The sequence below is a fragment of the Tachypleus tridentatus genome, chromosome 1 (genome assembly GCF_004210375.1).
Source record: "Tachypleus tridentatus isolate NWPU-2018 chromosome 1, ASM421037v1, whole genome shotgun sequence".
In the NCBI taxonomy this organism is placed as follows: domain Eukaryota; kingdom Metazoa; phylum Arthropoda; class Merostomata; order Xiphosura; family Limulidae; genus Tachypleus; species Tachypleus tridentatus.
In genome coordinates this window covers 148,167,927-148,181,270 of record NC_134825.1, presented here as the reverse complement: position 1 = coordinate 148,181,270, position 13,344 = coordinate 148,167,927, and the positions used below count along the sequence as shown (strand labels likewise).

Sequence of the window (13,344 nt, the reverse complement as noted above, 5' to 3'; positions counted from 1 at the left end):
TTATTAATCACCTTTCCACTGAAGTGGCACACTTATACTTTTACTATTGCTCAGATGTTTTAAGCTTTCCATAACTTTTTGAATTCAATAACAATTTTATACATGTGTACAATGTAGTGGCATATATTCTACCATTTTGATACACTAAAACTTCTATTTACAATTTGGCTTCTACCACAAAGGTTAAAATCCTCTGAATCTATGAATGAACTCTTTCACTTGTCTAGCCTAGGTGTAATACACATCCTAAATTGCAAAATACTTAAAGTTGATTTTATTAACTAACTAAAAGAGAAGGGAACAGAGAGAGAGAGAGAAAAGAAAGTCAGTTACTTACACCAGTACATAGTACATTAATATTCTCACCAGATGAGTGCTAGTCTACATTTGTACACTCACCTTAATGTTCAGAAATATTATTTTACGCTCTTCTTCTTTCAATGCACTTTTCAGCGGTCTCATAAAATGCTGTTTTAAAACATAATTCACTCATTACAAAGCAAACATTGTACTGCACAAATAACTTAAATACTCATATTGTTTGATAAAATTATATATTTTAAGATTCTTCACACCATAAAATAAGAACAACTTTATCTCTGATAAATCCTTAAGGAGTATTGAAAAACATTACTACAGCTATGTCAGTATAACTGTAAATTTTTTTTGTTTAAAAGGAGCAAACAAGTTGTATCTATAATAAGACAAGGTATTTTAAATTTATCTTCAATTTAAAAAACAACACAATAAAAAAAGGATATTTAATGCCTTCCTAATTTTAAAACGTTGAAGTAGGAAATGCAATTCTTTAACAAAATTTTAAACTACAGCAATGTATTGTTATTTTCATTACATTATATAATACTTAAAACAAAAGCACCCAGATACTAAAAAATGCAACAAACCTACTATTTTCAATTCATTCCAATAGTTAATTCCATTTTAACTAATAACAAGATAAGATTCAAAATGGTAAATTGGATATTCAGTTACCTAAATTTAGAGAGAACTTCATTACACAAAACTAAAAATGAAACAGAAACCCTATACCCCGAGTGCTTTCGAAAGTGCTCAGATTACAGGGTTTCTATTTGAATTTTTTCAAGACTTCTCAGACCTACGTGTTTTTAGGACATTACGATTACACAAAACTAAACAGGTATGAAAGCCTAGATGCAGAAGCCAAAAATTTAACATCTCACATAAACTGATCTAATCACCTCACTTCATCATCATAACACATTAACAATATCTGTAATTTTTAAATCAAATTTTACAACTACTGGTTAATTATTTAAGTTTTAAGGGCAATATCCTAACAAGAGTTGATTCAATAAAAAAATTCTAGGATTTATTATTCAGAATAACCTCAAATGGGATGAACATGTTGAAAGTATCTAAAAAAAAACAACTATATTACAGCTCAGTGCAAGAGGGTTTTTTCCCCCAATTAAAATCCTTCATCAAACAGTAATTACTGTGCCATCTACAGTCAAATGGCTTACTGTTTAAGTGTTTGGGACTCGCATTTTAATGTGTTAAGGCTGATCTGGTTTTTATAAAAGAGTCTTAAGGTTATTGATAGACCTTCCTTACAGAACATCAGTTTCAAACAAATTCAAGGAATGCAGACTTATTATTATTTATCAGGCCTGTGTTCACTGCTTCAATTGTGTTGCAAGGAATATTATAATGTTTAATTTTGAAATGAATTTGTTAATCCCCTCTAGAGATGGTTTATATTCCTTTTGTCACAAAAATATATATTACTTCTTTTTTGAGTTCTAAGTTTTTTATTGTTTGGATCCAGTGATTTTAAATTGATGACTGGTCTATCTCTAGTTTTAAATTTTTATTATAAAATGTGTAATTATGTATTCAATAAGTATTCCATGTGTGGTTAAACATCTATACATATAAATGGTTTCAATTTTATACCTATTTATCCTTCATAACTGTAATTTATCCATTAAATTAAGTTAAAAACCCTGTAAAAGATATATTATTAGAAAAAAATTGATTTCATTTTTAAAGAAAAGAGAATCAAGCTAAAATTCATACTAATTTAACTTCTAAAAAATATACACTTAAATAAATTACTTACTTTTTTGTAAAAGAAAATACACAAAGTTTATACTTTCTGTTCTGATATGTGTTTTTGATCCATCATATTAACTTTTTTTTCAATGAGAATATTTTATTATAAAGTAGAAACTATGAGCGAGTAAATATCAATTTCATAGGTGTTGTTAAACACGGAGCTGCACAATGGGTTATCTGTGCTGTACCTACCACAGGTACCAAATCCTAGTGTGTTAAACCCTAACACATTTAGGATGAATTTCGTGACTTCACAGAACAAAGTTCTTATATACATTACGCTAACCAAAGCAAGATCCTTTTTGGTACATTTAAAGTTCTACATTACATCTATTTTAAAAAAAAAAGTTTCTATATGATCATAGTCCTAGCACAATTTCCTAAAATAACCAAAAAATAAGCTAAAATCTCATCTAGTTTTTTCAGCACATACGTGAAAAAGTTATCCAAACACAGGAACCAATTTCAGATTCATGTAGTTTTGCATTTCGTTAAACAGTCACTGATCTTTTATTTAACAGAACGATATCAAAAACCTGAAACATTTCAATTTACCTGCAGAGTTTAGATAGGCTATAATAAATAATGGTAAGTTACATGCCATCAGTTTCATTACTTGTTGTGTATGCCATAAAAACATAACAGGTTATTCACAGCAAAACATTTATATTAACATAATACTACTGAAATACTAGAGGCTATACAGAATTTAATGTTAACAAGTTTTTATACCTTGTATAAAATAATCCATTAAAGTTAAGAAAAGTATTTGCATTCACTCTTTTCCAAGTGTTCTGCATATATAGTAGAAATATAAGGCTATAGAAAAACATACACATAAATATTTGACTGCTTCTCAGCATTGGTATTAACACTCAGTGACAAAACTTAATATTCTGGCTGCATTAAAGAAATTACATAACACAGTAAACTGAGACATGTGCCAAAAATGAAGCCAGAACAACTGCTATGGGAAGTAAGTCATTATGCAGATGAAGTAAAAGGAGCCAATCAAAATAATACTCACATAGATGAGTAACTTATGAGAGTTCACATCATAAAAGAGGTGCAAGGAGCAGCTCAGTATAGGCAAAAAAAAAAAAAAAAAGAAGTTATTTTTGTCATAAGAGATGTTTGATGCCACTGCTAGGATGCAAAATGTAATGTGTAAACAGTTGTTCTCCAAAGAAAGAATTGATAAGTTTCTAATTAAAAAAACAAACAAACCTACATACAATTACCTTAATGATCATGTTTAAAGCTTCAATATAATTCTTTTCTGTTTCAACAAGTTCTTTGATACAGTAGTCACGTTTTTCTACAGGTGCTGAAGTTGGAACTGGAATCTAAATAACATAAAATCAGAAACCATCACTTTACAACATCATTGTTAACACTGTATGTATTATATATCAACATCACTACTACAGAAATTTTCTTAAATTTCTTTGACTTCACTTTTATTATCTACAAAATAGAGATCAACTGATACCTAACTTCCTGAAGATGTTTTTAAATTTTATTTTATCATTTTCATGTTCATGTTATAAAGTTTTGTTTGGATAATTTTAACTTTACCAGTTCATCAATTAAGCACCCATATGCTATGCTTTGACTTCCTACATCTGTACATGCACACAATTTTCACAATTTTTTTCATCTAGCTAAAAATGCTTCATATAATTAGTCATACATATAATAGTTTTATTTCAAGTGTGTATACATGTAACACAAGAAGAGTAAATGTACTCCCATGTTCAGAAGTATGAACCACTTAGTTGTATGCAACATTAGAAAGAATAAACTTAAATAATTATTCAAGTGTTATCAATTACTGAATACATTTTAAAGTAAACAAAAGCTTTACATTAAAGAAAGTAAACAGACACTTATATTTTACAAAAATAATTAATTAGATAGAAGTATTATAGCTGTTTTAAAAAGGTAGTTGTATAAACAGGATTTATATAATGATAATATGCATATTTCAGATTTTTTGTGGTACTTTATTAACTTCTAAAACCATAAAAAAATTTTAATAAACAAAAAAGATGCTTTATCTTAAAGTTCAAAAATATGTCTATTTCCAGATTTTTTTTATTATGAAACTAAGATACAATAGTTTTTCTATTTAAAAAAAAACTGCAAGATTATACAGATAATTCAAAAAAGAAAAAAAAAAATTAAACAAACTTTAATACTTCACCTCTTTCTTAGCCATTAAAATATGTAGCCTTTACAGTAATGTTCTATTAACATGCTTGGGTATTAGTCTACATTTAATCAATAATTTACAATTAACTAATACCCCAGAAAAAGTGCACTTTGAGATAATAGTTATTAAAATATGTTCTATTTTTGCTTCAATAACAAAACTTTACTTTGCAAATGTTTTAAACCACTTTAAAGGTACATTGAATCAGAATATGAAAAAAACAATTATTTTTATGACAAATGTATATTTTATTTATATTTCACTTAAGATACTTTAAGTTAAATGTAATAATTACAAATAGGAAAAGTCAATAATTATGTTGAAGTAAGTGTTGTTTACCATATGTGGGAAAAACAACAACAATTTTTAAGGAAATATGTCTTACCTTCAGAACAAAAAAATCACATAACTGAATATTTTGGATTAGGCTTAAACTGTTGGTTTGAGACACTCAACTAGCTCTACAAAAAATTTGAATTTGTTTAATATAAACATTTCAAACTAAAATTCTAAAACAATCACCCCAGTAGCCCTGAGAAATATTTAGGACCTATTCAATAAAAATGAAAATAAAAAAAGGGCAAATAAGCCCCTGTAAAATACTAAAATGTTGTCAATTTTGAACATGATTTTCATTTAATATTTCAAATGTTTACAGATATTCATTTTACTCATATCACCCCAAAATTCATATTCTTATGAGCAGCTGGATGATTAAAACTTAATAAATTGTCTACCTACAACTATCAATTTGTCAGTTATTCAAAATTATGATAGCATTAATTAACGTCATGAAAATAATCAATTAATCAAAATTAGAATTTGGTACATTGTGCTTGAACATTCAGACGTAGCTGTGTTTTTTGTTCAACATCACCATGCCTGCCTCAATCTAGATGTGTTAATGTAAAATCCTAAACTAAATCCCCCGCACTAAGTAAATATAATTTATGTTTTATTGAATTTAATGTTTTGCACTTTTTTGATTTATGATCAATGTTTCAAACTACTGTTTATTTTCATCAACAAAATTTCAGAAGTTTAAAGGAGTTTCATGAAAATTTTAGGAACAGTAATAATCATACTTTCAGCATGTTACTTGTTTTGTAACATGATATATTCCCTTAGAATTAAAAAGTAATTTGATCTTTGTTGTAATTGAAAATGTCATCAAATCACACTGAAAAGCAGTTTGAAACTATCTTTTAAAAACCATAAAAACTGATATAGAAAGATTAGTTTTATGAGAAAATAGCTGATTAGTTGAACATGAACACAATGACATATCAGTAAATTCCACTGACTTTTCAGCTCTATTCTAAAATGGCTGAGACTTTACTGGCAAAGAAAAGGTTAAATAAGTTAGATTTTATTAAATTCTTTAATAGGTTAGGTCAATCATTCAGAAAAAGTTTCTCTTCCTGAATGTCAAGGAAGTTTTCATTAATGAATTGATTGTTTAAGCTGAAGGTTTTATATTCTTGCTACAAACCTTTTAACACATTTTCAAATTAAATGATAACGCAGGGTGGCCAACAGCAACAAAATCAGAAAGTATTTATAAACTGAAATAAATATTCATAGTGAATAAAACAATTACTACAATGTAGTGTAATAACTTTTAAATGCGTCAAAGACAATACCTGAGACGGCCCATTTCTCTGAAAAGAACACAGATCTTCATATATATCACCATCATCTTGTGTCAATGATGAGTAGTACTCATCATACTCATCAAGTTCTCCATACTGGCTTTCACTAACCAACAAAAAACACTGGAGTTAGGGCTTCATGCTGGCCACATGCAATGAAGCTTCACAGTTGCCACTATTCTAAATTACCTAAGCAGGCAAACATAACTATGTCATGCAGGGTATGTTACAAAGAGAAGTGTTAGTTTTTTGTTGCAATCACAAAACAATTACTAGAGGAAAGCACCATTTCTTTTTTGTTTTAATGTTGTATGGGTTCTTGTTTCTTCTTCTGCAGCTTTTTAAATCCTAATAACAATGTAGCAAATATTCACATAAAAAACAACAGGCTCAGAATCTGATTTCATGCTTAAAAATGGTTTGCACTTAGTACATGCACATGTAGTTATCTAAAGAGGGAAAGTTAACATCAATTATAAAAAACGTTAGGCAGAATATCAGCATATTCTGTATATGGGCATCTGATAAAAGCAAGCAACGTGATGTCTACATGAGGCAAACAACCATGCAACATCACATGCTGGTTGCGCAGTAACATTGTTTGCTACTATGGAATACCTCGTTAAGCCTTAAAGTCACATAGCAAAGATCTTCATATATATCTTCTTCACGAGTTCTGCGTGGGCTCATGGGAAATTCAAATGGCACCATTGTATCCTCATTGTGACTGAAAGAAGGGTTTAGAATTAAAAGGTTCTAGATTTTTAAAATTTTTTCCTTTCATAATAAAAAAGTTCTTGCTATTTTTATCACATATAAATATATAAACAATACAAATGAAAATTAGGAAAATGTTTCAATATATTTGCTGTTCATGTATATAAAGTTAACAGCAAATGTATAAATGTAGTTATGTTAAAGTATTGGATAAATTTGTGCAAAATACATGATAAAAATATAAGACAGAAATCTATAGAAACTATATAACTGGTTATGCTTCTAACTTACACACTTTGACTTACACACATTTTAAGATAGATTCTCAAACTTTTAATGTTCAAACTACAGCAATTTAATGCTTACTATGGATATAAACTTATGTCTCTTATGTAATTACAAGTAATAATTCATAAATGAAAGTCAATTCAGTTGCAATGCCAGTGAAGTAACATGCAAGACACATTTGCAAACATCTGATTAATACCACTGTATAAAACATTAAATCTAATACAAACAAAATACTTGCACTTCCAAAGTAACTCTGTTTGTCACTAACTCTTCTTTGAGACAGTAAAATATCCCTCACTTAAGGTGCTTATAAATTATTTTATAAATGTGAAATTAACTTGGTAGTAAAAGTTTTTTGCTTATTATAATATTTAAAATAATACTCAAAACTTTAAAAATCAAGTAGATTTGCCTCTGAAAGCCCTTCCTCGTTGAGTTAAGACTCTTGTTATTAATAAAACGTCAAAAAATTCCACGTATTCTCAACCCATTGCAAAATATGCATCACTTATTCATAATTATCAACTCTCACATCCTTCATATGCCTTATTGACTGCACAAGCATCAAAACATTTTGTGTAAACCCTGCTTTCCTACCATAATTTAAACTTTCCTGTTGACAATTGTGCTATTCATTTTACTCACATTTTTTTCTGATGCACCTTGTTTTGTCACTATTGGAATTTCTATGACATATTTCAAGTCCTAACTTGCACAAGCTGTCAATATCATCTAGAATAAATTGCATATACTGTGTTGGCTCTGGTATTTTCACTTAATAATGCAATTGTTTACTAACAATTAAAGTATCACAATCATGTAGATTTTTAACTTGTGTAATGATCGCTGTTTTCTTTTGGTTTTGATAAAGATTCATTCTTTCTCATTTTTCTTTCTCTGGCCTAATTGCCTTCAGAGTTTGCAGAGAATGATTCATCTGCTAGATTGTTAGCTTAAATCTTGATTATACATCTGTTGGTATAATTTCTTTTTCTTTTAGGTATGTTAAACATTTTGAATACTGAAGAACATATTTCCATTACATCCTAGAGTACCTATTTCATGCGAGATAATGTCTGTACCTGATTTTTATTTTTCCATCTTTTCACAATATTGAGGTTACAGATACCTTTCAAAACTAGTCCTTCATATTTCTCTTCTGCTCTTCCTTCTTAAGTTTTTGACAATTTTTTTTGAAAGGTGAAGATGAAGAGGTCTTTACTCTGTTCCACTGTTTATTTTCTGCATTGTATGTTTATGAATTTTTTTTGTGTCTAAGACATTTTTACTCTTTCAGAGCTGTATTTTAAGGTGCTTGTTTTTTAATCAGCTAATCCTATATTCATGCCTATATTCATCAATTTTTCTTTACATTATTTCGTTATTTGTCTTCACAGGTATTTTGCTTTATCTTATTTTTTGTTCAGGAGTAGCAAACAAGAACGAATTAATTAAGGTTCTAGCATCTCATTTTACTTCTGGCCATAGTTTACTTATAGTCCTGTTTATAGTCTTCCAATGTTCTTTGCACCGACTTGTACTTTTATTGAGCCCTACCATCCATATAAGCAAGGTAATCTTTATGACTCACTCATTGACTCTTTTGACCATATTTTTAGCTGTCATTTCAAATGCATGATCACCTATAAACTCTGCTTTGTTTTTTATTAAACTCAATAGGTTTTTCACTGATTTTATATTCATCATCCAATTTCAAGCCTTAGTCATAACAGAGAGATACTGATACTGTAATTCACATTTCAATGCAAAAGGCAACAGAAGACTGGAAATTAGTTTTCAATCATTTCTTTCAAATTTATTATCTTGATATTCCTCACTGCTAGGTGGAATCTATGAGAATCTTATAAAAGTTCCTTCCTATACATTTGTGGATGATGAATGTGGATTTTAAAAACATGAATTTACACATCCTGGCATATTTCTTAGTTTATGGTCTTTCATTTTTGGTCTGGTTTTGGCACTCTGTCTTTACATGTGAAATCAAACCAATAACTGGTTGTTTACACATGTTCAATATTGTCATCATTACATGGATAACCAGAAGCTTCTTGCAATGTGGTCTTCTCAATCATCTGAAAATTCATATTAACACTCTCCCATTATCTTTTAACTCCATTCCTCTTGGCTTAGTAATACCTCAAATTTTGAGTGCCCACACTTCTCAATCTGATAAATGTGTCCTCTATGATTTAGGAAAGATTGTTTCACTATGGCAATTTCCATAGATTATGGAATCGTGCTCTTTGATGGAGTTTATCCTCATACATTTTTCAATTCTTTTACTCTTGATTATTACTTTTGAGTGTAGCTCATTCAAAAGTTTCCTGCTCTAAGTTCCCTTTTTCCCCTACCTCCTCCGTACCTGGATCTTTTCACCAAAGTTTCTCTTTATAGTTATGATGATTTTAAAAGAACCATTATCTTTAAGGTCTGGAGTCGTACTAAATAATACATTCTGAAATTATTCTGTTAGACATTTGAGTTGTTTCGCATGACTATCAGAAGTTTCAGTCCTTTGACTGTCATAAAATATATCAACAGGCAAGATGGTACTTAATCTCACAACCTGTGTTTGTTGTAGTTTCTCCATTTTTTAGGTACATTACCATCATGTCTCTCCCCGAGCTGGTATTTCACTGGTTTCTGACCATAAGTTGGTTATCCTGTGCTTGATGAAATTGCGACAGTAGTAAATCATCTTCTGACACATTATTGGTTTTACCAATTTCAGTTGCAGGTCCAGCTTCTAATGCAGCAGAGGGTTTTTTCCCAGTATGGGAGAATTTATTTTTCTGTGCCAACTCTGTTCTTGGTTTTCTTTCTTGGGTGTTGATCAAGATCAGTTGGTTACATTGTCCAGTTCTTCTTATTGTCCTATTCTGGCCTGCTGCACCATCTCACCAGGATCCCAATTCCATTAATTATTCTTTTATACACCTTCAATAATGGCATTTGTCACCTGCAATTTCAACACTGGTTGTTACACAGTCCTTTGTCAGCAAAGTTGTCTTCTCTTCTTGGGTGGCTTGAATTTTCTCACATTTGAAAGATGTTTCTTCCTGACATAATCTAATATTATTGGTTTGTAGCTGTTACCTGCAGAATTCATTTTCTTGTCTTCAACTATTTAAAAAAATTTGCTTTCATTTCTTTTCACATACTTCTCTTATTACTAGCTGCTTCTATTTCAGACTATAAAGCTGAACTCTAAGTCACTTTCAGTGCCATAAAAGTTGTGTCCCTGTTAGCCTCAATTCTTTCAATTTCTTTCTTATTTTTATTGTCTTCAGTGAGTACCATGACACTGTCCTCAGTTTCTCTTTGTATACACTTTGTGATATGTTCACTCTATGACCTCCACTACAGATGTATTTTATTACCTCTCATTACCTCTCACATTAGCTGTTTATCTGAATTAAAGAGCATTGTACAGCTTGTAATTTTATACCTTTAGTTTCTTTTCATGTTCATCTGCTCCAACCTTTACAATGGAGATATTCTGACTTTCAGGATTTCAGAGGTAAGCCTATCTGATTTAAATTTTATATTTATAAAACTAAAATTAATTTCAAACAAGTATCTACCTCTGAAGTATCTTCCCTCCCAAAAACTTAAATTTCATTGCAACTGTAACTTTCAATAAAATCTAAATTAATGGCAAGACACAATATTTTATACAACATCCCCTGATACTTGCATTGTCAAGTTGTGTGGAATGAGGGTGAGTAACAAATTATGGGTAAGTAATATGTGCTCTGCAAAACATTAAGGACATTTTGAAATTTTTAGTTGCATTTTATTTAGACCATGAGTTCCAACTGAACAAAGGAATGCTTTCATTATTTCAGAAACAATAACATTTCAAGTTAATTTTAATTCTAAAAATGTAAAAATTGAATCTAGTTACTGACAATGTAGCTTATTTATCTCATACAAGATTAATAAAACATACTATGGCAAGTAAATAATTCATACTCAACTAATTACAAGCAGGGAAAGTTTAATGCCATAAACAGTTATAAAACATTCCAGAAAAAAGATGTTTGAATTCTGTAAGAAAAACAGAAACTTAATTTGGTGAAAATCTGCTTAAAGTTTCTGTGCCACTGGTAATCTTGTTTTACATTACTTTCCTTCACCCAATGTAACTTTGCCTTTAATGTTATTACCAAAATGTGGGCTTTTATTGCCTTCTCTTAATTTTTATCTTTCTACACATCTCTGGTATTCTTCAAATGTCACTGGTACTCTTGCCATGCACCTCTCTTCCCCAACACCTTTCTATTTCAGTTATTAACATCTGCTTTTTTTCTAGTGGTTGATTACAAGTTTACTTTTTACACAAAAATATGATAAAATATTGGACATAAAGGAGGATGTGGGATCTTCATTATATTTTAACAGACTGAAGGTTAATTAATATCCTGGATTTAGGAGGGTGTTAATTACTTTATATTTACAGAACTGTGATTGCAAAACTAACTAAAAATGTTACTAGCCTGGGACATTCTGAATATCAGGAAATCTTCTAATGACACTACCATAATGCATCATAGCATAAACTGACTTCAAAGAAAATATTTGAAATACCAAATTACTCAAATATAGTCAATCGCAAGCTTCTCAAAAAAAGTCTGAAATCCTTTTAACAGTGTTTAATTTATTGAATAGATCATAATTTGAATTTAATATCACCAACTAAAATAACACTAAAAACTTTGCATTCTGTTCAATGGCAATATAGCACAAATTAATAAAAGTAAAAGCAGTTCACCTCCCCGGATTCATTAAGGACATTCTCAAGAATAGAATGATGTGCCATATGGCATTCTTTTATTGAAAGATTGTTGATATGGTTTGTGGTTGCTAAATTTAAGAAATGACATTTTAAAAATTTTCAGCATTTTAACTTCAGTAAGTACAAATTCTGCAGCTTCAACATTCACAACTTGTATCACAAAGACAGATGTCTTACTTGAATACAACATATCTAATGGTGCTGTAAGAACATAAATACTGCACAAAACCCTGAAACTAAAGGAAAATTTTTCAATTATCTGGTAAGTTATGCCTCTCTAGCACCATATTTTATTCAGTACTTGATCTTAACATTATACAGTTACTTCTCAAACACTCTCCTTTAAAAATAAAAACAATACATCATTTTGAGTACAATGCAAACAAGTATTTCTGTGATACCAACAAAATTTTAACTCAGTCAAAAACTCGAGTGTAAATATCGTCTACACTTTAATAAGCATACAGTAGCACTGTACATTTTTTTCCTTAACAAAAGAGAGCTGCATGAATTGTGAAAGTATTTCTCATATGACATTAGATTAGTAAAGTGGATTAGAATATTATAAGTTTGTTACTTTAAACTGTTGTTGAGAATAATGTGTTATTTATTTGACCTCTTTCACAAAAGTTTCCTGTAAATTGTACCTGACAAAATTTAAAATACAATATAGACTTATTCTCTTTAACCATAACAAATTACACCAACAATTTGTTTAACAGATTGTGAACTGTTAATAAAACAAAAGTACAGTAAAATTAAATTTAATAATGAAAGTATGCTACTTGTAATGCAAAGTAAGAAAAAAAAGCAAGACTTCTAAAAGACAAAACTGAAAAGTGTGTCAACTATAGCTAAAAAATTCCATAAACAGTACATTAAAAAACTATTTCACATATTATTATTCATTTCATTATTTTTATATTAACAATGAATCAGCACTATTATACAGTAGCTTAAATATATTTAGTCCTTATTTTCAGTGTTTTTTACTTGAAACTGCAGAAATCAACATCACTTTACTGTTGTTATGTATAACTCTATTCCCATTCATTTGGCTTAGAACTTTCAAACACTGGGCTACATGTTGCCCATACACACAAATACCACTGATAATAATAAAAATGTACACCATAGATATTTTCAAACTGGTATAAAATATATGCCAAAGAAATTAAACTTTTTTATCTCTTGTCATATTTGGACATTTTAAACTGAGAAAAATATCCTTGAGATGAATCTGGCTACTATAAATTTGTAGGTATAAATATATTCATACTTAGCTATGTCTTCCAAGTTCCTATATATATCATCATTGTAGTATTCATGAGCTTTATTGTAGGATGGAAATCCCCTGAATAAAAATAAAAATACAGACACACATGACTGACAGATAATTACTGCAGTTCAAATTTTCCATAAATCATTTAATTGACAATTTGTTACCTTTAGTAAGCCACTGATGATAACTTGCAATGACAAGAAACAAAATATGAGACTGTTATTAGAGTTGTTACCATCCACCTTTTTTTAAATACAAAAATGTGTGA

General features: G+C 29.4%; 1 protein-coding gene across 6 annotated transcripts in view; it reads right to left on the bottom strand.

Annotated features, from left to right (window-relative positions):
* LOC143226659 (protein vav-like) overlaps window positions 1–13,344 on the bottom strand; it is a 98,668-nt gene that overhangs the window by 67,589 nt on the left and 17,735 nt on the right. For 3 of the 6 annotated variants that reach the window (XM_076457908.1, XM_076457925.1, XM_076457946.1), the window contains exons 4-7: window positions 13,074–13,148; window positions 6,586–6,694; window positions 3,342–3,446; window positions 400–468 (exon numbers count right to left, since the gene is read on the bottom strand). In XM_076457908.1, coding sequence (XP_076314023.1) covers window positions 400–468; window positions 3,342–3,446; window positions 6,586–6,694; window positions 13,074–13,148 — 358 coding nt within the window. Of the gene's footprint in view, window positions 1–399; window positions 469–3,341; window positions 3,447–5,958; window positions 6,074–6,585; window positions 6,695–13,073; window positions 13,149–13,344 lie in introns of all 6 variants that reach the window. The other 3 variants (XM_076457898.1, XM_076457917.1, XM_076457936.1) reach the window with 1 other exon arrangement.